This window comes from Myxine glutinosa, chromosome 2 (assembly GCF_964187855.1).
Source record: "Myxine glutinosa chromosome 2, kmMyxGlut1.1, whole genome shotgun sequence".
In the NCBI taxonomy this organism is placed as follows: domain Eukaryota; kingdom Metazoa; phylum Chordata; class Myxini; order Myxiniformes; family Myxinidae; genus Myxine; species Myxine glutinosa.
In genome coordinates, this window is record NC_136262.1 from 129,737,954 (window position 1) to 129,763,389 (window position 25,436).

Consider the following 25,436-nt stretch of genomic DNA (forward strand, 5'->3'; position numbering starts at 1 on the left):
ACCCGGGCATGCGACCTGACACCCTCTCCCTGAGACTTTGGGACAACTGGCATGTGATGACCTGCCATGCCGTGTTGGTCGATGGACGCGGGTCAAACCGAATGGACAGGGATGGAGATAGCCTGCCGGACAACCATTGGGGCATCTGTGGAACGTGATGGTGTGAGTGACCTTCCACAGATGCTCCGTTATGATTTATGGACTCTCGGGTTGGGAAGAGAGCCATGGGGATGTGAATCGGGAGATGTGTAACGCGCCGAGCATATGGGCCATGCTCGGCTGGCATGTGTATGGCAAAGCATCCTTCTTTGGTGAGGTGAGTGAAATGTGACAAATGGTTGGCATGGGTAATCTGTGGGTTAGATGGAAATTTAAGGGTGGATTTTGAAATGCCATGGTGGACACTGTCCAGTGACGCCATTATTGATCCAGGTGTGTAGACCAAAGTGTTGGAGGCTGTGATGAAATTAATAGGGTAGCAAGACACAGCTTTCAACTGGTTGCGGGGGCAACTGTGCTGATATTTGGGACGCGGGATGATGGGGATGTAGTTGTGTAGCCTGAGGGTCAACGTGGTGCTGTGCGTGTCCGAGGTGTGTGGACCATGTCTTCTGGGTGGGTCTCCTGGTGGAGCATGGCTGTTGACTGGACCTTGGTGTGGTCAAGTGTGGGTGAGCACTGGGGGGCTGCAGTTCTGTAGTCGGACTGGGGGATGATGGGGAGGTGCAGGGGACGTGGCTGTAGGGATGCCACGCACTGCGACCGTGCCCCCCAGGGCCGAGGTTGTGTGTGCGGTAGTGTGTGTTGTGGCAGCAAGTGCTCACCACATTGGCCAGCTGGGGCTGCTGCAGCTGTGTTCCTCGCAGGGGGGCTGAAGGATGGATGGTGGGTCGCACCCTTATGGACACTCATGGGCCATGTTGGCGTTTTGACTGCTCACCTTGTCCCGGTGACCCTTGCACGGTAGAGGTGCAGAGCTGTCGTGGCCACAGGTAGTTGTGTAGTGATGATCACCGTTGGATGCGGATCCACATACCTGCCAGTGTAGTGGGGACAAAAGAGAAATTTGGAAGGATTTGGTAGGCCCAATGTGAAATTTTGGGAATTGTATGGGTGGATGACACCCTTGAACCTGACCAACCTGCAACTACCTGCACTTAAGGTGAGTGTTTTGAGGAGTACTGTCCCAGGCTTCAGGATTTGCTTTGGGAAATTGGGGACATGTAATTTGGAGTTGGGAGGTGAGAGCGAGTGATGACATGGCCGGTGAGGGGATGGAATGGGAGCCACAGTGTCTTGTGGGTGGCGTATGTTTTTGTATTGTGGTTACGTGTTTTGATGTGGTCGTGAGAGTGGAACCTGGAGAGTGTGTGATGATTATTGGAGATAATGAGGGGTGATAATTGTGCTTTTGGAAATGTGCTTTTGGGAAGATGTGATGGTTTAAATGTGAACTGGGGGGATTTCACATGTAGCAGGCCATGGCAAGCCTTGTAACACCTTTTACACCATCTATGAATTGTACTGAATTGTGCTGAGTTGTGTGGAGAATTGAATGGCAGCGGGGGAGGAAGTGTGTTTTGGGGACCATGGGTGGGGAAGGTGTGTGTGTCCGCAGGTACAGAGCAAGCTCTGAGGAGCGATGCCTGCGGGCCCCCCTCTGCGGCAATTACCCCTGGCAGCCGGTGGTAACTGGAAATTGGAGCTCGTCGGTGGAGGGTCTGGTTGGGCGCCGCGGGGTGAGGAAGTCCCCCGGTGACCCGTGTTGCTGCGTGAAAGCAGGAGGCAAAGGAGCCTGGTGTGTGTGGAGACCCTCACCGGCGAGGTAACGGCGGAAAGGGGCTGTTGGGCTGTCATGGGGCCAAGAGGTAAAGGGGGGGGGGCAATGAACTTGTAAGTCGGTTGACTTGTTTTTGGGACTGCGGGCACCACAGCCTGATGTGCCCCCCACCATCTTTTTGTGTGGTACCTCCCCGCTGCCTAGTTGAGGAATGCACACACACGTGAATGACATCAATGCCATGGTCCTGCAGGGGGTGTATTGAAATAAGAACCTTATTGATTTTTGAAATGCCTTGATGACCTATGGAATGAGAATGAGTGGTTAAGGGGTCTGTGTAGCATGAATGTGGGCGAAATCCACCGAGCCGTGTCACTCACCTGTAACATCTGGACAGGGCCCGTGGAAAATTTAGGGGGATGCATTGGGGATGGCCCCGCAGGTAAGGTTGTGTCTTGTGGCATCCACCGGGGGACGCGGTCTGTAGACCGGGGTATGTACAAAGGTTAGAGTTTTGAGTTTTGGAAAGATGGTTAAGTTTTGTGGTTAAGTTAGTGTTGTGTGTTGTTGTTTCCTCCCTCCACAGGAACAACGAAGAAGATGTACATACTTGCATGATGGTTAAGGGGTTCAGCATGTTAAGGAAGTGTAGGTAGGTAGTCCGACTCACTTCCCACAGCCCTTCCTGATTTATTTCATAGGTTAATTAAGTGTGTGACAGTAAGTGTTAAGGCTGGAATGGTAGCGCCTGCGGTGAACCTTGCAGGAGCTACGGTTCCAGGGGGGGGGCTGTGTTATGAATTTGGTAATGCAACATCTAGAGCTAGGTAGATCTGAATAGGTAGGTATTCGGCTGTCGTGACAGGGACTCTACATGTAATAAGTTCTTGATGTTTAGGCGTTTGTCGGGGTAAGATGTATGAGTGTGGATCTACCTGGAGATTCGAGTGTTAAATAGTGAGGGGTTAAAGGTAACGCCCCTGTGAGTATCACCTAGTAATCAAACCTTTGTCCTTTATGGCACTGCAAACCACATAAACATTAGTTAGGTCCTTAGCGCAACATTAAATAATCCCCTTTCCCTGACAAGGACTTCGTATTAAATTGACAGGAAACCAGGTCAAAAACACCACCACAATTGGCCGCCACCGTGTACACCTCCAAAGGCCTACAAACCTGGCCGGCACGTGTTATGCCAGGACCGCAGGGTCGCGTAACGGGGGAGATGTCAGGAGTCGCGGGAGGCTTTGATTGGCTGAGAAGTGCGCAATGTGACGTCATCGGCCACCAATATAGGCGACGGTCGGACGCCATTTCAGGAGTTGAGTTGGGTTCGTGGCAGGCACTGGCGGACGCGGGCAGGCACCAGAGAGTTGAGCGGTGGTGGAGAGTTGGAGAGGACGCGCCATTCCAGTCGCAGTTCGAGTGCAGTTCGGGTTGTAGGGAGTCGCAGGAGACACACGAGAGCACACCCAGTTGGCACTGAGCAGTTCGTTGGCACTTGGCTGCCAGCACTCCCGCGTCGAGTCGAGTGGAGTTCAAAGGAGTCCTTCCTGTCCCTGGTCAAGTGGAGCCGCTGGCCTGCGTCGGACGCGTGGTGCTTGGAGCGAGGGGCCTCGTGGTGTGCGATCGGGCCGGAAGGAGCGGTGCTGGACACCAACAATACAAGACGACAAAGACAGATAAGCCCGATCTCCGCGTATATTTTGAACGACGGGACGTGTTATTTTCGTGATTAATCTCCCTCGTTTGTGTTTGCTGTCAGTCGTGTGGGGACGTCCCGATTTAGGTTTATTAGAGTTATTAGATTTACCGGCGGGCTTTTTCACTGGCTTTACTTTTCCTAATAAACCCTTATATTACTTTTTGTACATAATATTTGAACGCAGTTTCCTGGGTGTTTCATTTTAATAGATAAGGTTGCGGAGCCTTCGCTGCGTCTGGCCTTCCGCGCGTTGGTGTTGAACTTGAGTCCGCCATTGAGTTTTCGCCTCGGGAGTTAAAGTCTCGCAAATCGGTCATCCGTAACTGTGGTGTTAATCACGGTTACGCGACAATATGTAGCAATCAGTCAATCCTTTCATTTTTATTTATGGGCCTCAAAACAGCTGCGTGTCAAATTTCCAACTCTGATACCACCGACTCAAAATATGAAATGGTGAGGTGGACCCAGAAGATGATGTCCAAACCTTACCAAATTTTGCATAGCAACTTTATTTTATGATTGGAACAAAATAAAATTTGGGACAGATCAATCCAACATCTTTTTAAAAATAGTTGGGCGTTTGATGCACCCTATTGTACATTGAATGGAGTTCACTCCGACACCCTTCCTGCACACAGCACACGGCCACTTCCCAGTTCTTTCCACCTCACCACATGCTTTACCACTTTCCATCACCTTCGTCTTTCCGATATTCACCTTCAGACCTTTTGTCTCCATACATTCCTTCCACTTGTTCATCTTTTCCTTCAGTCCATCCATACTTTCCGCAATCAACACCAGATCATCTGCATACAACAACTCCCACGGTAAACCCTCCTTTACGTTCTGAGCCAGCACCTCCATCACAGCTACAAATAGTAGTGGACTTGGTACCGACCCCTGATGCACTCCCACCTTCACCTCAAACTCACCACTGTTCCCGTCCTTCGTCCTTACAGCTGTGCGTGCTCTTTTGTACATTGCCATCACTACTCTGATCAACCATTCCTCCACTCCTCACTTCCTCAATACCCATGTCAATACTTTGCGTGGAACCCTATCGAATGCTTTCTCCAGATCAACAAACCCAAAAAACAACTTCTTCCTCTTCTCCATGTACTTCTCCTGCAACTGCCTCACAATGAAAAGCGCATCTGTCGTTCCTCTTCCTGGCATAAATCCAAACTGCATTTCGTCGACCTTCACTTTCTTCCTTATCCTTCTCTCCAACACCCTTTCCAATACCTTCATTCCATGCTCCAATAACTTTATCGCTCGGTACGAGCCACACTCTAGAGGGTCACCTTTGCCCTTGTATAGAGGGACGAGCGTACTACTCAGTTCCCAATCCACTGGAATGCGGCCTTATTTCACCACCAGATTACAGATCTCTGTCATTCTCTTCACACCCCAACTTCCTGCTGCCTTCAACATATCTCCCACAACTCCCGTCGGCCCTCCCGCTTTTCCACTCTTCATTGCTTTTATCGCTTCCTCAACCTCCTTCTCAGTTATCTTCTCTGCCGGTCCTAAAACTGGGTTACTCTCTATGTTGCCATCCCATTCATTCTCTGTATTCAACAGCATTTCCATATATCTTTTCCATCTTCCTTTAATTCCATCTGGGTCCACAACGATTTGTCCCACTTCATCCTTCAAGCAACTCACCCCCATCACATCACACCTCTCTTTCACTATGTGCTTTGCAATCCTGAATACTGCTTTCTGACCCTCTTCCGAATCCAAGCGTTCTCCGAACATTTTCCTACATGCCTCCTGTGCCTTTGCTACCTCTTTCTTTGCAGCCTTCCTGGCTGCCTTATAAGTCTCATGCTCTGCTGTTTCTGCTCCCGTACCCTTCGCCTTCTGCCACTCCTTGAACTTCTTCCTCTTCTCGTCAATCCTCTTTCCAACTTCATCATCCCACCACCATGTTTCCGAGTGCCTCGGTGGTCCTTTTGTCCATCCACATACCTCACCAACGGCTCCCAACAGACTAGCTTTCATTGACATCCAACCACTTTCAAGCTCAACCACATCATCCTCTACCCTACTCAGCCTCTCTTTTAATGCCTCCCTTACTGTCACCTCTTTCAACCTCCACACCTTCATTCTTGGTTGGTACTTCACCCGCCGCGCTCTCCTCGCACCTTTCACCCTTATGTCGCAGACAACCAAGTGGTGCTGTGAAACAGCCTCTTCCCCCGGGATCACCTTTGTGTCCCGGAGGTGCCCCTTATCTCGCCTACGCACCATCAGGTAGTCAACGGTTGTTGTCGACCCACCTGACGTGTATGTAACAAGCTTATTATCCTCTTTCTGGAACTGAGTATTACAAATCAACAAATCAGCTCCATCAGCAAACTCCAAAATCCTTTCACCTTCTCCATTTCTCACACCATATCAGTAACCCCCATGAACTCCCTCAAAACCATCCATACTCCTTCCCACATGTCCATTCAGGTCTCCTCCCACCACAACAACTTCCCCATCTTTCACGTTTTCCATCAGCTTCTCTATCGCACACCAGAACTTGTCCTTCTCTTCATTGCTTCAACCAACCTGCGGAGCATATCCCGAGATGACGTTCACCAAGAGCTTTCCAATCATCATTTTCACCATCATCAACCTATCACTCACTCTAGTCACACTCACCACACTGTCTACAAACTCCTCAGAAAACAGGACATCAACACCATTCACGCCCTCAGGGCACCCTTGCCACACAAACTTGTATTTCTGTTCCTGCCTACCCTTCACCATTCTCACACCACTTCCCTTCCATCTCGTCTCTTGCACACAACATATGTCCACTCTTCTTCTGACCAATACTTCCACCACTTCTCCTGATCTCCGTCATTGTCCCTACATTCCATGTCCCAAACCTCAGAAACCGATCTCCACTTCGGGCTGCACCCTGCCCATATGTAGTTGTAATTGTCATGGTTCTCTTTTTGAGGCAATGTTTTTATGGCCGGATGCCCTTCCTGACGCCAACCCTCTTAGTCGTCTCTTACGACACGCAGGGATACGGTGTACCTATTCTGACCAGGGTACACACTAGGAAACGTTTAAAACATGGAAATTCGGTGGGGGAGGGGGCGGGGGCGGCGTCAGCATCACTGCTGCGGTTTAAACGTATTTCAACAATATCCAAACAGAACCATGAAAACCATGAAAACCATGAAAAACAATCTGGGAAAAGTCTCCAAGTGAGAACGTGGATTTGAGAAAGAAGGAGCAGAGGCGGAAGAAAAACGAGATACAGGGGGCGGGGCACAAGTCGAGACGAGGAGGAGAGCGAACAAGCAACGTGTCCGGAAGGAGAGAAAGAATCAATATAGAATTCTTTGTCTAGGGAGGTGAGGTGAGGGGGAGAAAATAAAATAAAAGAAACAAGCAATACAGCGAAGGAAATAACCCAAACCGACAAAACACCGACGGGGGGAGGGAAGCCCCAAGTTACCAGGCCGCGCACGAGGTACGACCCAGAAAACGATTAACTACACACAAGTTTGTACGAATTACAAACCAATACCAACCAGAAACGCACAATAACACGTACACAGCAAAATAACCAGTGGAAATTTGACAAAGACAAGAATGGGAAAACACTTAAACTTCGATGCCGTGGAGAGCTCGAAGTACGCTTCACTCGCCCGAGGAACCGGAAGCCGGAAGTCCCAAGGAGGAAGTTCTCCTTGGAAGCTTTCACGATAAACATCTATAAATTATATATAAAAATCCATATACCCAGGGGACCAAATGGGTTTAACAGGCATGGTGTGCTGTGAAAGGTTGAAATTTTAAAACATAAATATGTGGTTTTCCGAACACTATTTAATGACTGGCCCAATATTATGGCTTGCAAGGGAACTGCAGTTGGTACAGGCTGTCATAATTACTTAGTTATGGTCTATTTGGGTTGCTATAACTAACTTTTCCATTTGGTGGGACATAGATAAACCATAATGGCTGATCGTCGCTGAAGTCACCATATTCGCGTACAGGGTCATGTTGTTTCGAGGCTTCCTACAGATTTCCAGTAGCCTGTTGGTAAGGTTGTCCATATACATTTTGTTTATAGAGATATATATATATATACAGATACGACTTTTGGCAGCCAATCTTTTACAGCACACTGTGTCTGTTTTTCCAAAAAAACTGGTTTGGCCCTCTGAGTATGCTTGGGAGAGAAAATGCTTGGTAACCCACTCTTGCCTGCCAAAGGGGGTCAAGGATGATCCTTGTTCATTCAAAAACGTCCAATTTTTTTCGAGTTCAAACCGATCAACAAACCTCAGCATGCAGAATATGTTGCGCCTCCGATTCCACACACAAACACCGAGTAAACAATTGAGTGCCAGAAGCCTCCATCTTCATTCTGTTAACCATTCTGATCGCGATTTTAAAACTTTACGAACGTCCGACTGCATTTGACGATGTTGAAAAACAAACAAACAAACAAACAAACCATGGGTTGCTTGCAACCTCCTTGAATGTTGATGTTATTCCAGCAGGTTTGCCGGTCGTTGCTGCACCACCATCCGTGCGCGGTCCACCACGTTTTACTTCCATTTGAGACCCTCGGATTTAATGTAGATATATTTAAACATTTGGAAACCGTGGTACCTCAGGAAGTTTCACTTCCCCTCATGCTCTACCTTGTTTGCCTGAAAGTGAGTCTATGGTTGTCCTGTGCATTTGTCTCTGTGTTGCGTGTACTTGTTGTGTGTTGCAGCTCCTCTACACACCTTAGACCCTGTAGAAAAATACGAATCTATATAATAATACACTTGTTCGTCCATCTGTCTGTCTGTGTGTAACATTCCGTTCCACCCATTGGTTGGAAAGCTCACCTGACTCCACCCACAATTTAAACCTGACAAATCGTACGGCTGCCATGTTGTTGCTTACTGCTATGCGAAGCTAAAGTCATCTTCGAAGCTGTGAAATTCACAATCGCCAATGCCCTCCATACAAGTTTTCCCTTCAATGTAATACAGCAAAAGTGACAGTTAAAAGGATTTTGAGCTGATAGGTGTCACTGGCCTTGTGAAGATAGGCCTCAGCATCGAAGCAGTGATCTGTTGTCTATACACCACCCAAATAACAATGTGGCATTCTCTCAGGCAAGGCTCTTACCGTGGAGGTTACACGGATCCTTATTATTTCGGACTTTAAAAAAAAAATTGACAACCAGAGACCATAAAACCCATGTCATGATGAAGGTCTTTGTCCGAAGACTTCCAGGAATCTATTGAGATTGTGAAAGAAAAGATCCATCATTATTTACTTTGAATGATGTGTATACATGCATCTGGAAGAAGATAATTGGTTTAGGGTGTTTTATTGGCCCAATTAGCTTGCTCATGATCACTTGAGAATTGCAATTCCACATGGTTTCTGTATATCTTCTGGGATTGTAAGCTGGACAGGTGACCGTGATTGTCCATGACATGTAGCAGCTGTTTGGGTCACGATTTCTGTGTAGTCTGATATAGGAGGGGAAAGCGTTAAATATCCCACTGATTGATGTGGGAATGCATGTTTGGTTTTATGAGTGAGGCAGGTGAAGAGGTGAGGGAGGACAGAGTTATGGTTTGGAGGGGTAGGGGAGGGAGAGCAAAGGTGAGACTAAGTGGGGAGGGGAGGGGGAGGTTGAGGCTTTGGGAGGGAAGGAGTTCAGGACTTTCGGTGAGTGGGGAGGGGGATTGAGTTGTGGTGTGGTGGAGGTTTAAATGCTTGAAGGGAGGGGCGGGTGGGATTGACACCTTAGGGTTAGGAAGGTGGGAGGTTGAGGTCTTGGGGTTTGGGTGGGGGTGGGGGGGGGGGGGGGGGAGTGGTTGATGACTCGGGGTTTGTAAGGGGCGGTTGGTGGAATTGAGGACTTGGAAGTCACAGTATATATTGCATGGATGTTCTGTGTGTCCCTGCTAGTCTTTAATAACCTCATGCCGTTGTGTAAGGCACAAAAATTGTGTGCTGTGCATATTTTATTATTGTTGACACAAACACAATCGTTCACCTACAAATGCACATTGCCCACCATTAGTTCGATACACCTTTGCATGATAATAGGTGACAGTAGCAGCTCACTTCTCTAGCGTTTGCTTTCAGGTTTTTATCCAGACACGTAAGGCTTGCTCCTCACCAATCATGTGAGACGTTTTGATTTTACAACATAATTTATACAGATACAGGATATGATGACTTTAGGGCTTTTCCAGCAACTGTTGCTTCTATCTTGACATGTGCAGGTTGGCAAATTTTTAAGTCTTTGCCTTCACCCATTCAGGGTGTCTGATAAGTAAATGTTTTCATTTTGAAGGCTTCGTACTTTCATTTGCAAAAATTCTTGGCACAAGATGCAAAGCAGGGATGGTCATTTTGGGGTTTTTTGGAGCTGGTTGACATATGTACTGATGCCGTCTGGGGCAGTTGGAGAATCGGAGTCAATGGTTGCCAGAAACTTCTCCACTTTCTCTCGTGCAAAAGCCACAGAATCCAGGAGGAGTTGGGTGTGACTTTGTTTTTCTTTTTTCTTTTTTTGTATACAAGATCGAGGCTCGTGTAAGAGCTAACATTAATGACAAAAAAAAAAAAAACGGACACATAGGACGAAATAAATGGAGTGGGAGACAAGATGGGGAGAGGGAGAAGCACACAGGTACAACATTTGAGAGCAGGGACATCGGGAGATCTGTGGGAGGTGGAGGGCTTGGGGGGAGGAGGCGTGGGGGGAGGAGGCGTGGGAAGGGGGCTGGGGGTGGGAGAGAAAAAAAAACACATGGACACTGCTCGGACTTCCAGGAAATAAGTCGGTATTTCAGAAAAGTGTATGGGGTGAAATAACAGGGGTAGAAAAGATCAAGGTTTTGGATGGGGGAAGATATGAGATGGTGGTGAACAGCTGTTTTAAAGACCTGGAGGGATGAGTGGGATTTAAGAGAGTGAGGGAGTTTGTTCTGGAGGCGGGAGAAAAGAGGAATGAAAGTGAAGGTGAGCAGAGAGTCTTGATTTTGGCAGTTTAACCATAAGAGGGTTGCAGGAAGATCTTGTGTGACCTGTAGGAGTACTTGGGGGACAGAGCACAGACAGGGCTGGGGGGGTGGGGGGGGGGGGGCTAGGCCAGAGAGGAGTCCAACCTGCCTGCGGTGAGTGAGTGAAAGGCCCTCACGATCGGCTTCATCGCGGGAGATTCCAATGATTCTGAAAGCTTTGGTTTCAATAGCGTGAAGCCGAGCTAGGTGTGAGGCAGGAGCACCGGCCCAGAGGGGGGAACAGTATTCCATCGAGCTGTGGATGAAAGCCTTGTATATGGTGAGCAGTTCAGGTGTGCCAAGGAAGGACTTCGCACGATGGAGAATGCCCAGTCGGCAACTGGCTTTGGAGGCCAGCTTGGAAATGTGGTTTTCCCAGTAAAGATCATGGCAGATTGTGAGACCCAAAAGATTTAGTGACAGAACTTCTTGGAGAGGATTGTTGAGAAAGTAGATAGGAGGGTTGTCTCGACGGTCTTTTCGAAGAGACATAGTAAGAGTGTGAGATTTGTTAGGAAAGGACAGGAGTGTGAGACTTGGGAGGACAAGAGGTTTTGGGAGGATAAGATTTGGAAGCGAACAAAAAAATTGAGGCATTCGGCCTTCTCACGAGCAGTCAGCTGTGGTGCCATTTGATGTGAGAGAAGTGATGGAGTTGGGAGCATACTCCAGATACAGGCTCCACCATCATATTCCAGATACAGGCTTAAGGCTCCACCAGGTATTTGAGGAAGGGTACAAGTTTGAAAGTTCAATCTTGAGGTTGGTCAGATGTTGTTTTCTGGCTCTCCTGAGAACGGACCCACACTTGTTGCGTTACATCTGGCACAAGCCTAACACTGCACATCACCCAGGCAACACCATGCCGACTGTCAAGCATGGTGGTCGCAGCATAATGTTAGGGAGTTTGTTCTGGAGGCGGGAGAGTAGTGGGATTGTGCTTTCATCAGCACGGGCTGGCAAACTTGTCTGGATAGAAGGGCCAATGGATAGTTCAAAGTACAGGAGAATACTTGATGAAAACCTGCTTGAGTCAGTCATGAATCTGAAACTGGGTAGGAGATTCACATTTCAGCAGGACAATGATCTGAAGCACAAAGTTTAAACCACACTGAAGTGGCTGACTAAGAAGAAAATAAATGTTCTTGAGTTGCCCAGTCAAAGTACTGATTTGAATCCAATTGAACATTTATGGTGAGACTTGAAGTTTGCAGACCATTGAAGATCCCCATCAAACATGACAGAACCAAAGTAATTTTCACATGAAGAATGGGAAAAGATTTCACCATCTCACTGTGCAAAGCTGGTAGAGACCTACCTTCCAAAAATTACTTAGTAGTCATTGTTGAAAAAGGTGCTTCCACCAAGTACTGACAAAAGGGGCAGAATACTTTTGCAACCAGTGAATTTTGATTTGTACATGGTTTTTGCAGGTATTCCTGACCTGTAACCTCCTTCAAATATAACGGTGTTTAGTTTGATCCCTTTAGTTATGAATAAAAAGTTCATTTGGAAAAATTGCTTCTGTGTAGCGGTTACCGCTGGATGCACACAATCGCCTTGCACCGGCCAGAACACGGCCAGACGCGCCTCTCCCGGGCATGCCCGGACTCACTGTTCCCGGGCACGCCGAACCTCCCGGGCACGCCCGGTCTCGTCTTTCCCGGGCATGCCCGCTCTCGCCTTTCCAGGGCTCGCCCAGAACGTCCGGGCATGCCCGCTATCGCCTTTTCAGGGCTCGCCCAGAGCGTCCGGGCATGCCCGCTACCGCCTTTCCAGGGCTCGCCCAGAGCGTCCGGGCATGCCCGCTATCGCCTTTCCAGGGCTCGCCCAGAGCGCCCGGGCACGCCCAGCCTCGACTTGCCAGGCCGCAGCCAAACACGCCCGGGCAGGTCCAGACTCGCCTTTCCAAGGCTCGCCCTTGACACCCGGGCATGCCCGGTATAGCTTTTGCCGGGCAAACTTCCCGACATAAATGTGTATATATATTGCTGCCCGATAAACGGGCTCGTCAGAATACCTGAGCTGTTTTGTTTCAATAAAGCAACTCGGACGAATTCCGTCTTTGGTAGCGTCAATTCTTTCGACTCGCGTTGGAGCGCAGTTCCTTCATTGGTGACCTACCGACATGGATACGGCAGTGACGCTTAAACTGCCTACCTTCTGGGAGGCTCACGCGGCTGTTTGGTTCGCTCAGGCGGACTCTCAGTTCGCCCTGCGAGGCATCACCGCGGACGACACCCGCTTCCACCATGTTGTGGCGGCGCTCGGTTCCGCCACCGCGGCCCGCGCCTTGAGCCTCCTCGAGCACCCGCCGGCTGCTGACAAATACGACGCGCTGAAGACACTCCTCCTCGACGCTTTCGCCCTCTCACCGGCAGCACGCGCACGGCGCCCGCTCGCTCTGCCCGAGCTCGGCGACACGCGCCCGTCCGAGCGCATGGACTATATGCTCTCGTTGCTCGGTGAGCACTCTCCGGATTTTCTGTTCCGCGAGCTGTTCCTTCGCCAGCCGCCTCGCCCGGTACGCCTCGCCCTGGCTAGCACGTTCGTTGATCACGGATTCCCGCGCCCTCGCCAGGGAAGCCGATAAGATCTCTTCGGCGGGCCAGCACATCGGCGCGGTTACCTGGAGCCCGCCGCCGTCCGAGGCGACGCCCGAGCGCCCTGCGCGGTTGGAGGCCGAACTGCCGGTGCAACTGGCGGCCGCCACGCCGCACCGCCCGCTTCCGACACGACGGCCGGGGCCTCCACCTGACCGTGCGTGGTGTTATTACCACGCCAGGTTCGGACACAAGGCTCGGACGTGCCGGCCCCCGTGCACTTTCGGCAGGTCGGGAAACGGCCGGGCCGGCGTTCATTCCCAGCCATGAGCGCCGGCCACTCGGGCAACTTGCTGTTTATTCGGGACAAAGCGTCTGGGCGGCGTTTCCTGTGTGACACCGGCGCCCAACTGAGCGTCATACCCGCCTCCGACCAGGACAGGCGGGACGCCGTTTGCGGCCCCTCTTTGGTCGCTGCTAATGGCTCGGCCATACGCACTTTCGGCCCACGCGTCGTCACCCTCTGCTTCGGCAGCCAGCGTTTTCAATGGACTTTTGTGACCGCCTGCATCCCCATGGCTTTGCTGGGCGCCGACTTCCTCTGCGCGCAAGGGCTGCTGGTCGACGTCAAACGTCGTCGCCTTGTCAACGCCGAGACCTTCAGCTCCCTGGCGTGCACGATGAGCAGCTCCGCGCCGAACGAACTGGCGTGCGCCCTCCCGGCAGCGAACGAGTTCGCTCGCCTGCTCGCGGAATTCCCGGCCCTCATGCGGCCGACGTTTTCGGCCGTCGCGGTGCGGCACGGGATCGAGCACCACATACCCACTACGGGCCCGCCGGGCTACGCCAGGGCCCGCCGCCTCGACCCGGCCAAGCTCGCCGTGGCGACGGCCGAGTTCGACGCGTTGGAGCACCTCGGCATCGTGCGGCGCTCCGATAGCGCGTGGGCCTCGCCACTGCACATCGTGCCAAAGCCGGGGGGTGGATGGCGCCCGTGTGGCGACTACCGCCGTCAACGACGCTACCACCCCCGACAGGTACCCGATCCCGCATATTCAGGACTTTTCCGCCCGTTTGGCGGGACGGGTCATCCTTTCGAAAATTGACCTGATACGGGGCTACCACCAGGTACCTGTCCGGGCGGCCGACGTCCCGAAAACGGCCGTCATCATGCCGTTCGGCCTGTTCGAATTTTTGCGGATGCTGTTTGGCCTCAAGAACGCGGCCCAGGCGTTCCAGCGCTTGATGGACGGCGTGCTGCGCGACCTGCCGTTTCTTTTCGTCTATCTGGACGATATCCTCGTCGCCAGCACGTCCCGCGCCGAGCACCTCCTCCACCTCCGAACACTGTTCGGTCGCCTCAGCGAGCACGGCTTAATTGTCAACCCGGTCAAATGCCACTTCGGCGTGACGACCGTTGACTTTTTGGGCCACCGCATCACCAAGACCGGGGCCGTGCCGCTGCCGACCAAGGTCGAGGCCATCACCACGTTCCCGCGTCCCCGTTCCATCAAGGCCCTCCAAGAGTTCCTCGGCATGGTGAATTTTTATCACCGATTCGTGCCCCGCGCTGCTCAGCTCATGCGGCCCCTTTACGAGGCCCTCCGGGGCAAGCCGGCCAAGCATGACATTGTTTGGTCCGCGGCCATGGACGCGGCCTTCGCCAGCGCAAACGGGCCCTCGCCGACGCAACGCTGCTGGCTCACCCGGTGCTCAACGCGCCCATTGCCCTCACTACGGACGCCTCCAACTACGCGGTGGGCGCCGTCCATGAGCAATGGGTGGACGGGGTTTGGCAGCCACTCGCTTTTTTCAGCCGGCAACTCCGGCCGAACGAGTTAAACTACAGCACGTTCGACCGCGAGCTGCTCGGGCTATTCCTGGCCGTTCGCCATTTCCGACACCTCCTGGAGGGCCGCCCGTTCATGGCTTTCGTCGACCACAAGCCGTTGGTCTACGCAATGGCTAAGGTCACGGAGCCGTGGTCGGCCCGCCAGCAGCGCCACCTCTCCGCCGTGTCGGAGTTGACCACGGACATCCGGCACGTCGCCGGCAAAGACAACGCCGTGGCCGACTGTCTTTCTCGGGCCAGCGCGAACGCGGTCCACCTCGCCGTGGACTTCGCGCTCATGGCGGCCGACCAGACCACCGACGCCTCGGTGCAGGCACTCCGTGCGGCGGACACGGGCCTCCGCCTGGCCGACATTCCCTTCGCGGGCACCGTCCTGCTCTGCGACGTCTCCCAGGGCCAGCCTCGCCCCATCGTGCCCGTTTCCTGGCAGCGCCGCATCTTCGCCTCCATCCACGGCCTTTCTCACCCGGGCCGGAAAGCTTCTCAGAAGCTGGTGTCGGCGCGTTTCGTCTGGCGCGGCCTTCGACGAAACATCCGCGACTGGGCCAACGCCTGCACGGCCTGCCAGCGGGTCAAGGTCCACCGCCACACCCAGGCCCCGCTGGCACCTTTCGCCGTGCCTGAACGGCGTTTCGACCACGTCCACGTGGACCTGATGGGTCCCCTGCCCCCCTCGCGGGGGTTCACCCACCTGCTCACCATGGTGGACAGGACCACCAGGTGGCCGGAGGCTGTGCCCCTCGCCTCCACCACCACCGCCGACATGGCGCAGGCGTTCATCGCCACCTGGGTCGCGCGCTTCAGCGCACCAGCGGACATCTCGTCCGACCGCGGCCCACAGTTCACGTCTGAGCTTTGGGGCGCAGTCGCCCTTTCGTTGGGGGTCACGCTGCACCGCACCACAGCCTACCACCCCCAAGCCAACGGGTTGTGCGAGCGGTTTCACCGCTCCATGAAGGCCGCACTCATGGCCGGCCTTCAGGACGACGGTTGGGCCGACCGGCTGCCGTGGGTCCTTTTGGGCCTTCGCACGGCCCCCAAGGAAGACCTCCAGGCGTCCGACGCCGAGCTCGTCTCCGGCCAGCCGCTCCGCGTCCCGGGCGAATTCGTGCCCGACGCTACCAGTCCCTGGTCCGCCGCTCGCCAGCGCTCGGACCTCCAGGAGGCCGCCCGACGATTTGCCCCCGTGCCGACGTCCCGCCATGGTGGCCCCTAGTCCTACGTCCCCCCGGCGCTTCGCACAGCGGAGTACGTCTTTGTGCGTCATGACGCGCACCGGGGGCCACTCCGGCCGCCGTACGACGGGCCCTTCCGGGTCCTGCGACGGGGCGACAAGTCTTTCATCGTCGACTTCGGCGGCCGGCCGGACCGGATTTCTGTGGACCGCCTCAAACCGGCGCACATGGACGTCGACCGACCACCACGGTTGGCCCTTCCTCCGCGGCGAGGCCGCCCCCCGTCCACAGTTCCCCCCGCTCGACCACCCACCACCACGTCGGACCCCTCCCCACGACCCTCCAGGGGTCGCTTCGGCCGGGTCATCCGGACCCCCCTTAAATTGACCCTGCCGGTGCAGGTCGATTCTGGAGGGGCGTGTGTAGCGGTTACCGCTGGATGCACACAATCGCCTTGCACCGGCCAGAACACGGCCAGACGCGCCTCTCCCGGGCATGCCCGGACTCACTGTTCCCGGGCACGCCCGAACCTCCCGGGCACGCCCGGTCTCGTCTTTCCCGGGCATGCCCGCTCTCGCCTTTCCAGGGCTCGCCCAGAGCGTCCGGGCATGCCCGCTATCGCCTTTTCAGGGCTCGCCCAGAGCGTCCGGGCATGCCCGCTATCGCCTTTCCAGGGCTCGCCCAGAGCGTCCGGGCATGCCCGCTATCGCCTTTCCAGGGCTCGCCCAGAGCGCCCGGGCACGCCCAGCCTCGACTTGCCAGGCCGCAGCCAAACACGCCCGGGCAGGTCCAGACTCGCCTTTCCAAGGCTCGCCCTTGATACCCGGGCATGCCCGGTATAGCTTTTGCCGGGCAAACTTCCCGACATAAATGTGTATATATATATTGTTGCCTGAAAAACGGGCTTGTCAGAATACCTGAGCTGTTTTGTTTCAATAAAGCAACTCGGACGAATTCCGTCTTTGGTCGCGTCAATTCTTTCGACTCACGTTGGAGCGCAGTTCCTTCATCTGCATAATTACTAATTCATCTAAATGTGGCATTATTGGTAGGGCAGAATACTTTTGCAGGCCACCAGGACTCATTTGCCTGTCTGCTGTGCGTCAGTGCGAGACGCCGTTTTTTAATATATATATATATATATATATATATATATATATATATATATATATATATATATATAATTGCTTCCATGTTTCTGTATTTATTTACCATTTTAGCTTCAACGTGCCTATCCAGAGAAAGACCTTTTTACCAGTTGAGCCTTTGTCATAAAATTTTAAACAAATCTTTATTATGAGAATATGGAGAAAACTAATTGACAACATTTTCATTTTACCCTTCGTGTGCGAAGCGAAAAGCAGGGTTAAGCAATTGGTTCGCTCTGTCGAATAGGATCGAGTTATTTGTTTGAATAGGACAAAATGCATTTGTTTGAATAGGATTGAGGAACTACTTAGTTTCAATTTAAGACCATAGAATTATAACCAGGCTAAGTCACATTTTAGTCATTTCGAGAAAAACGTGAAAAATATTTTGAAAAACGTGAAGAACGGGAAAAAAAAAAAAATGTGACAGCCTGGTTATAATTCTATGGTCTTCAATTGAATGTTATATTTTGGACACTAGAACAGGAATCAGAACACGAACCTTCAGTTTCGCAAAACTCTGGCTCTGAATTTGGCGAAACGTATGAAATCTTATTACGAATGCGCAGAGGACAAGATTCTTTTTTTTTTAGTTTGTCTGTCCATCTAGCAATCAAACAAAATTGAAAAAAAAAAATTCAAAACAGGGAAACGTGCTAGTTTTATGGATGTCAAAAACGGTGCGAATAATAATATAATTTAATGTTTTAAATGAGGTACATAAAAGACACTGCATCAAAGGTGGTAAATTCCCAAAAAGTTTTTTTCTACAACCTTTAAAATCTTTATTTTAGTTCAATTGAATTATTTACTTCGATGATGTAGACCTCAAATCGCCTTTTTGGCACTTTCAAAAACCTTTTGGAAAGCAATACGACTCGCACAAAATATTACTGCATTTTACATCATCTCGACCAATCGACTTTGCCACCCGCGAATCAAATATCCTTTTTCCTCAAGTAAAAAGGTGTTCTATGAACTCTAGTTTTTAACTGTTGTTTTCGGCAGGTTTAGCTTGAGTACAAAGCGGACGCGGACGAGCTTTGCATTTTGGGATGCTTTCTGGTTTTCTATATATGTATGTACAATGTTTTGTGTGTCTGGGTAGGAGCTGTGCCACTGTAAGCCTTCATCTGGAAACTGCACTTGCTGTAAACAGTGTATGCTGTGCCTGGCAGACCTTTGGATCAAGTGTTGTGATTGTGTGGGTAAGTATTCTCCACTTCTTCCTCTGCAGTTGAGCATTTTAATTTCTTAGCCATGAAAAAAATTAACTCGCCCTTTTAAAAACAGTATATCATACTAAACTAGAGCAATGCGACTGTGTCGCCAATATGCCTCCGCATAGTCCCTGCCCGTGACGACGGGTATATGCCCTCAATGACTGTCCTAAAAATAAACAAGTTTGATTTAAATCCCTTCAGCTGTTCTCAAGTATCACATTTTTACCAGACATGACAGGTTTCACATCGATCCGTGAAGGTTTTGAAGAAGGGGTTTTTTTTAAAATCGGCTTTCAAGCTAATATGGCTGTCAAACCACATGACATATTAGATCAAAAATGTACACTCTACATGTGTATGGGTAGGGGATCATGTTTGTGAAGTTCCGTGTTGATCGGATAAGGTTCGTTTTTCTATCCAAGATGGCTGCCAAAAAAAGTGACCTACAGTCACGTGAAAAAGTAAGTACACCCCATGTAAAGTTTTGACTTTTTCAACATATTTCAACATACAGCTATTTGATCTTCATTTCGACAATATTGATAGATAAAGGTGATATAATATAACAAATATCATGAAACATTTACATTTTGTAGTCCATTGTATAATTTAAATAAACATAAATATGGAAATTTCGCATGTGGAAAAAGTAAGTACACCCTTGTCTCTAATAGGTGGTATTGCCCCCTTTGGCAGAAACAACCTCAAGTAGGCGTTTCTTATAACTGTCGACCAGTCTCTGACATTGACTGGGAGAAATTTTTGCCCACTCCTCCATGCAGAATTATTTCAGCTGTGTGAAGTTTGAGGGGTTTCTTGTATGCACAGCTCGTTTCAAATCCCCCCACAACATCTCAATGGGATTTAGATCCGGGCTTTGACTTGGCCATTCCAGAACCCTCCATTTCTTTATTTTCAGCCATTCCTTGGTGGATTTACTGGTATGTTTAGTGTCATTGTCATGTTGCAAGGTCCACCTTCGGTTGAGCTTCAACTTTCCGACAGATGGCCTCACATTATCCTCAAGCACCCTCTGGGACAATGCAGAATTCATAGTGGATTCTATGATGGTGAGCTGCCCAGGCCCTGATGCAGCAAAGCTTCCCCAAACCATAATATTTCCACCACCATGCTTTACAGTTGGTGTCAGGTTCTTGTGGTCAAATGCTATCTTTGGTTTTCGCCAAACATGTCTTGTGGTACTGTGGCCAAATAGCTCTACCTTTGACTCATCTGTCCAGAGCACATTGTTCCAGAAGTGCTGGTCTTTGCCGAGGTGTTCATTGGCAAATTTTAGTCTTGCCCTGATGTTCTTTCTGGACAGCAAAGGTTTCCTCCGCGCACACCTCCCATGTAGATCAAATTTGTGCAGCCTCTTTCTAATGGCAGACTCGTGCACTTTGACATCAACAGTGGCGAGAGCTACCTGTGACATTTTGGGGGTTCTTAGAGACTTCTTTCAGCATCTTGCAGTCTGCTCTCAGGCTGAACTTGCTGGGTCGGCCTGGCCTGAACAAGTTGGCAGTTGTTTGGAATCTTCTCCACTTGTAGATGATCTTCTGGACAGTCGAATGATTGATTTCAAATTGTTTGGAGATCTTTTTAAATCCCTTCCCAAACTCGTCGGCATCTATAACCTCCTTTGTGAAGGCCTCAGAGAGCTCTTTTGATCTAGGCGTGGTGACGCCGCACACTTCAACAACAAAGGGAAAACCAAACTTAATGTCTGAGGTTTAAATAAGACAGGTTCCTCCAAGATCCTCTCTAACGATGTTCTAATCATTTGCACCTGATTCTAATTTTAGGTATTTGAAGTAGTGATAAATGTAGGGGTGTACTTACTTTTTCCACATGCGAAATTTGCATTTATGTTTATTTAAATTATACAATGGACTACAAAATGTAAATGTTTCATGATATTTGTTATATTATATCACCTTGATCTATCAATATTGTTGAAATGAAAATCAAATAGCTGTATGTTGAAATATGTTGAAAAAGTCAAAACTTTGCATGGGGTGTACTTACTTTTTCACGTGACTGTATAACGTCATCATTTTCATACTATACGCAGCAATGGTGCTAGATGATATTTGTAAAGTTTCACATCAATAGGGTAAGCAGATTCTGATATGTAATTATTTAATATTTTCCTTCAATCCAATATGGCTGCCACACTATTTGACCGATGACGTTTTTGTGATCAACTTTTAATCGCCATGCCTAGTCAATGATGCATGTAATGTTTTTAGTCGATCGCTTTGGTGGTTTGGGAGAAGACTTTTTTGGGGGGTTTTAGGTTCAATCCAATACGGCTGCCAAACCATGTGACCTATGATGTCATAAATTTAATACTTACAATTCAAATGGGTCGGATTATGTGCATGCAATTTCATCTTTTTCGGATGAAGCATTCAATTAAAACATTTATGGCTGGTTTACCACTTCACTGATTGTCATCATTATCATGCTTTTGTTCCCCATTGGGAGTACTTGACAATGTGCCAAGTTTCAAATTTTTGCATTTAGCGGTCCAATAAATAATTTTTTTAATTATTTGCGTTTAATCTAAGATGGCTGCCATGCCACGTGACATATGTTGTCACAATTATCATAAAAAAATTCTACATGAGCGTCACTCCGACCCTGAAAGTTTAATCTCAATCGGACATGTAGTTGCCGAGAAAAACAAGGTTTAGCCCGTACGGGCGGACGGACAACCCGAAAACAATGCCTCCGGCCACCTTTGGGGGCAGAGGCATGAAATCATAGTGTATGTTTGTCTGTTCGCGTATTGACTCAAACGGCTTGGCCAATATCCACCAAATTTTGCATATATGCTTTTGCATATACAGCATAACTCCCCCTTCCCTGCCCGCAAGAGGGTGGGTTTATGGCTTCGATTTTCACTTGACACATGGCATAATGCTTGTTTGCTACCACCTGCTGGAGGGAAAAGGTAGATATGACTAGGCACGGCACAAAATTATTTTGTCCCACCAATCCCCACCTCCCTCCCAAGCCGGTGATTCTAATATCTGAAATTGAGATCTCCTTACTGCCATCGTGATTCAAGCTAAATGGCTGCTTTGATGCAGACCAACAGCTGGTGCTTGCCCCGCAACCAAACTCTTTATAAATAACATTGCAGGGAAGAGACCACTGCAGACAATGAGATACATGTTTAAACTTGAGAACTACATTTACATTTCTTGTTTTTAAGGTTTATTTTTCAGCTGTAGTAGTTGTTAGGGAAAACGATGTTCCATAAAGAGGGCCAAACTAGTCTATTGTTTTTTAAAATTTGATTATCTATATAATAATACCGTAAGGACTCGACTTTGTTATCCCTTTTACGCCGCACCCAGTGACCCGATGCCCACGGCACTAATGCATTTTCCATCTACGAACCGCGCTCTTTGTTTATCACGTACAGCCATACTCGAAAAATCTGAATTCGCCGACTTTGGGACCCAAAAGCATCCGATTATCGGCCGATACGACGCCATCTTACGACACCATCGTATTGGCGTCTGCTGGGCGAAGGCAATGCGAGCCGTCCGCTGATTGGACAGTCGAGTGGTGTGAACCAAATCGTCTTTTTATTCCCTTGAACATTTTAAATTAGGATATACTATAAGGAAACGTCTTTATCGTCATTTTAATAAAGTTAAATGGAGTGACGTTTTGGAAACGTTTTTTGAAGTTTGAAGTTTTTTCGAATCGAAGTGAAGAAGTTTTTGAAGTTTTGATTTTGGAAACGTTAAATGGAGAAACAGTTTCACAGGAAGAATTTGAAGCTCCACGAAGTCAAGAATGTGAAACTATGTGAATGTAATAAAATAAAAATGTACATAAACGACACAGTTCTATGAAACAGTTTCACAGGAAGAGAATGCGATGCGATGCGATGAAGAAGAATCCATCTTTATTTTATTTTTTTGAACCACAAAAGATTGAAGCTCCACGAAGTCAAGAATGTGAAACTACGTGAATGTAATAAAATAAAAATATACATAAACGACACAGTTCTATGAAACAGTTTCACAGGAAGAGAATGCGATGTGATGTGATGAAGAAGAATCCATCTTTATTTTATCTTACGACACCATCGTATTGGCATCTGCTGGGCGAAGGCAATGCGAGCTGTCCGCTGATTGGACAGTCGAGTGGTGTGAACATGGGTGGTGTGAAACCAAATGGTCTTTTTATTCCCTTGAACATTTTAAATTAGGATATATAAGGAAACGCCTTTATCGTCATTTTAATAAAGTTAAATGGAGTGACGTTGCGATACTCGGGGTGCGTTGCAAAGAAGAAGATCCCATGAGCGCTCCCCTATGCCATCCATAATGGTACACTCTATCCATACACCACATCCTCCCTTCCGTGGATGTTCCACGGGTTTCACGTCTTTATCGTCATTTTAATAAAGTTAAATGGAGTGACGTTGCGATACTCGGGGTGCGTTGCATAAATCCTCGTAACTCAGAGAGGTGTAGCAGGTGGCGAGACGTAAGGAAGCTTAAAGACAACGAGCTGAAAACAGACGAACGATATGTCAATCTCTTTCTACACCGAACGGAAATAAAAGTATGAGAGCGGGAAGGCATGGCCTGAGCACTTCGAGCAGAGAGGACTGATTGGACTTAACTTAAAGATAAAAAATTGGAGCCTAACGGAAGAAGAAGATCCCATGAGCGCTCCCCTTCCCCTATGCCATCCATAATGGTACACTCTATCCATACACCACATCCTCCCTTCCGTGGATGTTCCACAGGTTTCGGCTAGTCTATATAATAATAGCGTAAGGACTCGACTTTGTTATCCCTTTTACGCCGCACCCAGTGACCCGATGCCCACGGCACTAATGGATTTACGATCTCCGAACCGCGCTCTTTGTTTATCACCTACAGCCATACTCGAAAAATCTGAATTAGCCGACGTTGGGGCACAAAAGCATCCGATTAACTGCCGATACGACGCCATCTTACGACACCATCGTATTGGCGTCTGCTGGGCGAAGGCGAAGCAAGCCGTCCGCTGATTGGACAGGCAAAGGCGAAAGCAAGCCGTCCACTGAGTGGACAATCCAGAGCATGCATTTGTGCCGGTGTCGGCGATCGTTGTTCATATACGCACTCTTCATTCTCATCTTTCTTCCTAACTATTACTCGGACAAGCAAATCCCCTATGCCATCCATAATGGTACACTCTATCCATACACCACATCCTCCCTTCCATGGATGTTCCACAGGTTTCGGCTAGTATAACATTAATCAGGAAGCAGCCAGGAAGAATTATAAGGCAGCCAGGAAGGCTGCAAAGAAAGAGGTAGCAAAGGCGCAGGAGGCATGTAGGAAAATGTTCGGAGAACGCTTGGATTCGGAAGAGGGTCAGAAAGCAGTATTCAGGATTGCAAAGCAGATAGCGAAAGAGAGGTGTGATGTGATGGGGGTGAGTTGCTTGAAGGATGAAGTGGGACAAATAGTTGTCGACCCAGATGGAATTAAAGGAAGATGGAAAAGATATATGGAAATGCTGTTGAATACAGAGAATGAATGGGATGGCAACATAGAGAGTAACCCAGTTTTAGGACCGGCAGAGAAGATAACCGAGAAGGAAGTTGAGGAAGCGATAAAAGCAATGAAGGGTAGAAAAGCGGGAGGGCCGACGGGAGTTGTGGGAGATATGTTGAAGGCAGCAGGAAGTTGGGGTGTGAAGAGAATGACAGAGATCTGTAATCTGGTGGTGAAAGAAGGCCGCATTCCAGTGGATTGGGAACTGAGTACCCTCGTCCCTCTATACAAGGGGAAAGGTGACCCTCTGGAGTGTGGCTCGTACCGAGCGATAAAGTTATTGGAGCATGGAATGAAGGTATTGGAAAGGGTGTTGGAGAGGAGGATAAGGAAGAAAGTGAAGATCGACGAAATGCAGTTTGGATTTATGCCAGGAAGAGGAATGACACACGCTTTTCATTGTGAGGCAGTTGCAGGAGAAGTACATGGAGAAGAGGAAGAAGTTGTTTCTTGGGTTTGTTGATCTGGAGAAAGCATTCGATCGGGTTCCATGCAAAGTATTGACATGGGCATTGAGGAAGTTAGGAGTGGAGGAATGGTTGATCAGAGTAGTGATGGCAATGTACAAAAGAGCACGCACAGCTGGAAGGACGAAGGACGGGAACAGTGGTGAGTTTGAGGTGAAGGTGGGAGTGCATCAGGGGTCGGTACTCAGTCCACTACTATTTGTAGCTGTGATGGAGGTGCTGGCTCAGAACGTAAAGGAGGGTTTACCGTGGGAGTTGTTGTATGCAGATGATCTGGTGTTAATTGCGGAAAGTATGGATGGACTGAAGGAAAAGATGAACAAGTGGAAGGAATGTATGGAGACAAAAGGTCTGAAGGTGAATATCGGAAAGACGAAGGTGATGGCAAGTGGTACAGCATGTGGTGAGGTGGAAAGAACTGGGAAGTGGCCCTGTTCTGTGTGTAGGAAGGGTGTCGGAGTGAACTCCATTCAATGTACAATGTGCGCTGAGTGGGTTCATCAAAAATGTAGTGGTCTGAGAGGGTCTTTAACCAGTGTGGCAGCTACATTCAAATGTAAGGTGTGCACAGAGGGAGATGCAGATGGAGGAAATGTTGAGTTGGATCTTGGAGACGGCGTGAAGCTGGAAGGTGTGAAAACATTTTGCTACCTCGGAGACATGCTGAATGGAGAAGGTGGATCAGACTCGGCAACGGTTGCTGGAGTGAGATGTGCATGGAAGAAGTTTCGGGAACTGAGTGGCGTGCTGATGATGAGGGGAGTGTCGTTGAAGCTGAAGGGAAAGGTGTATGCTGCATGTATAAGAAGTGTTATGATTTATGGGAGCGAGACATGGGTAATGAACGTAGAGCAGCAACGAAGGTTGGAGAGGGTGGAAATGCGAATGGTTCGACGGATGTGCAGAGTATCGTTGAGAGAG

General features: G+C 49.4%; 3 protein-coding genes across 7 annotated transcripts in view; 2 read left to right on the forward strand and 1 right to left on the reverse strand.

Annotated features, from left to right (window-relative positions):
• LOC137421260 (GMP reductase 1-like) overlaps positions 1-25,436 on the forward strand; it is a 905,715-nt gene that overhangs the window by 478,699 nt on the left and 401,580 nt on the right. The window lies entirely within an intron of this gene.
• TWSG1 (twisted gastrulation BMP signaling modulator 1) overlaps positions 1-25,436 on the forward strand; it is a 69,247-nt gene that overhangs the window by 38,634 nt on the left and 5,177 nt on the right. For all 4 annotated transcript variants that reach the window (XM_068107152.2, XM_068107147.2, XM_068107150.2 and 1 more), the window contains exon 3: positions 18,355-18,454. In XM_068107152.2, coding sequence (XP_067963253.1) covers positions 18,355-18,454 — 100 coding nt within the window. The remainder of the gene's footprint in view (positions 1-18,354; positions 18,455-25,436) is intronic.
• SS18 (SS18 subunit of BAF chromatin remodeling complex) overlaps positions 1-25,436 on the reverse strand; it is a 212,237-nt gene that overhangs the window by 4,345 nt on the left and 182,456 nt on the right. The gene's annotated exons all lie outside the window — the stretch shown is intronic.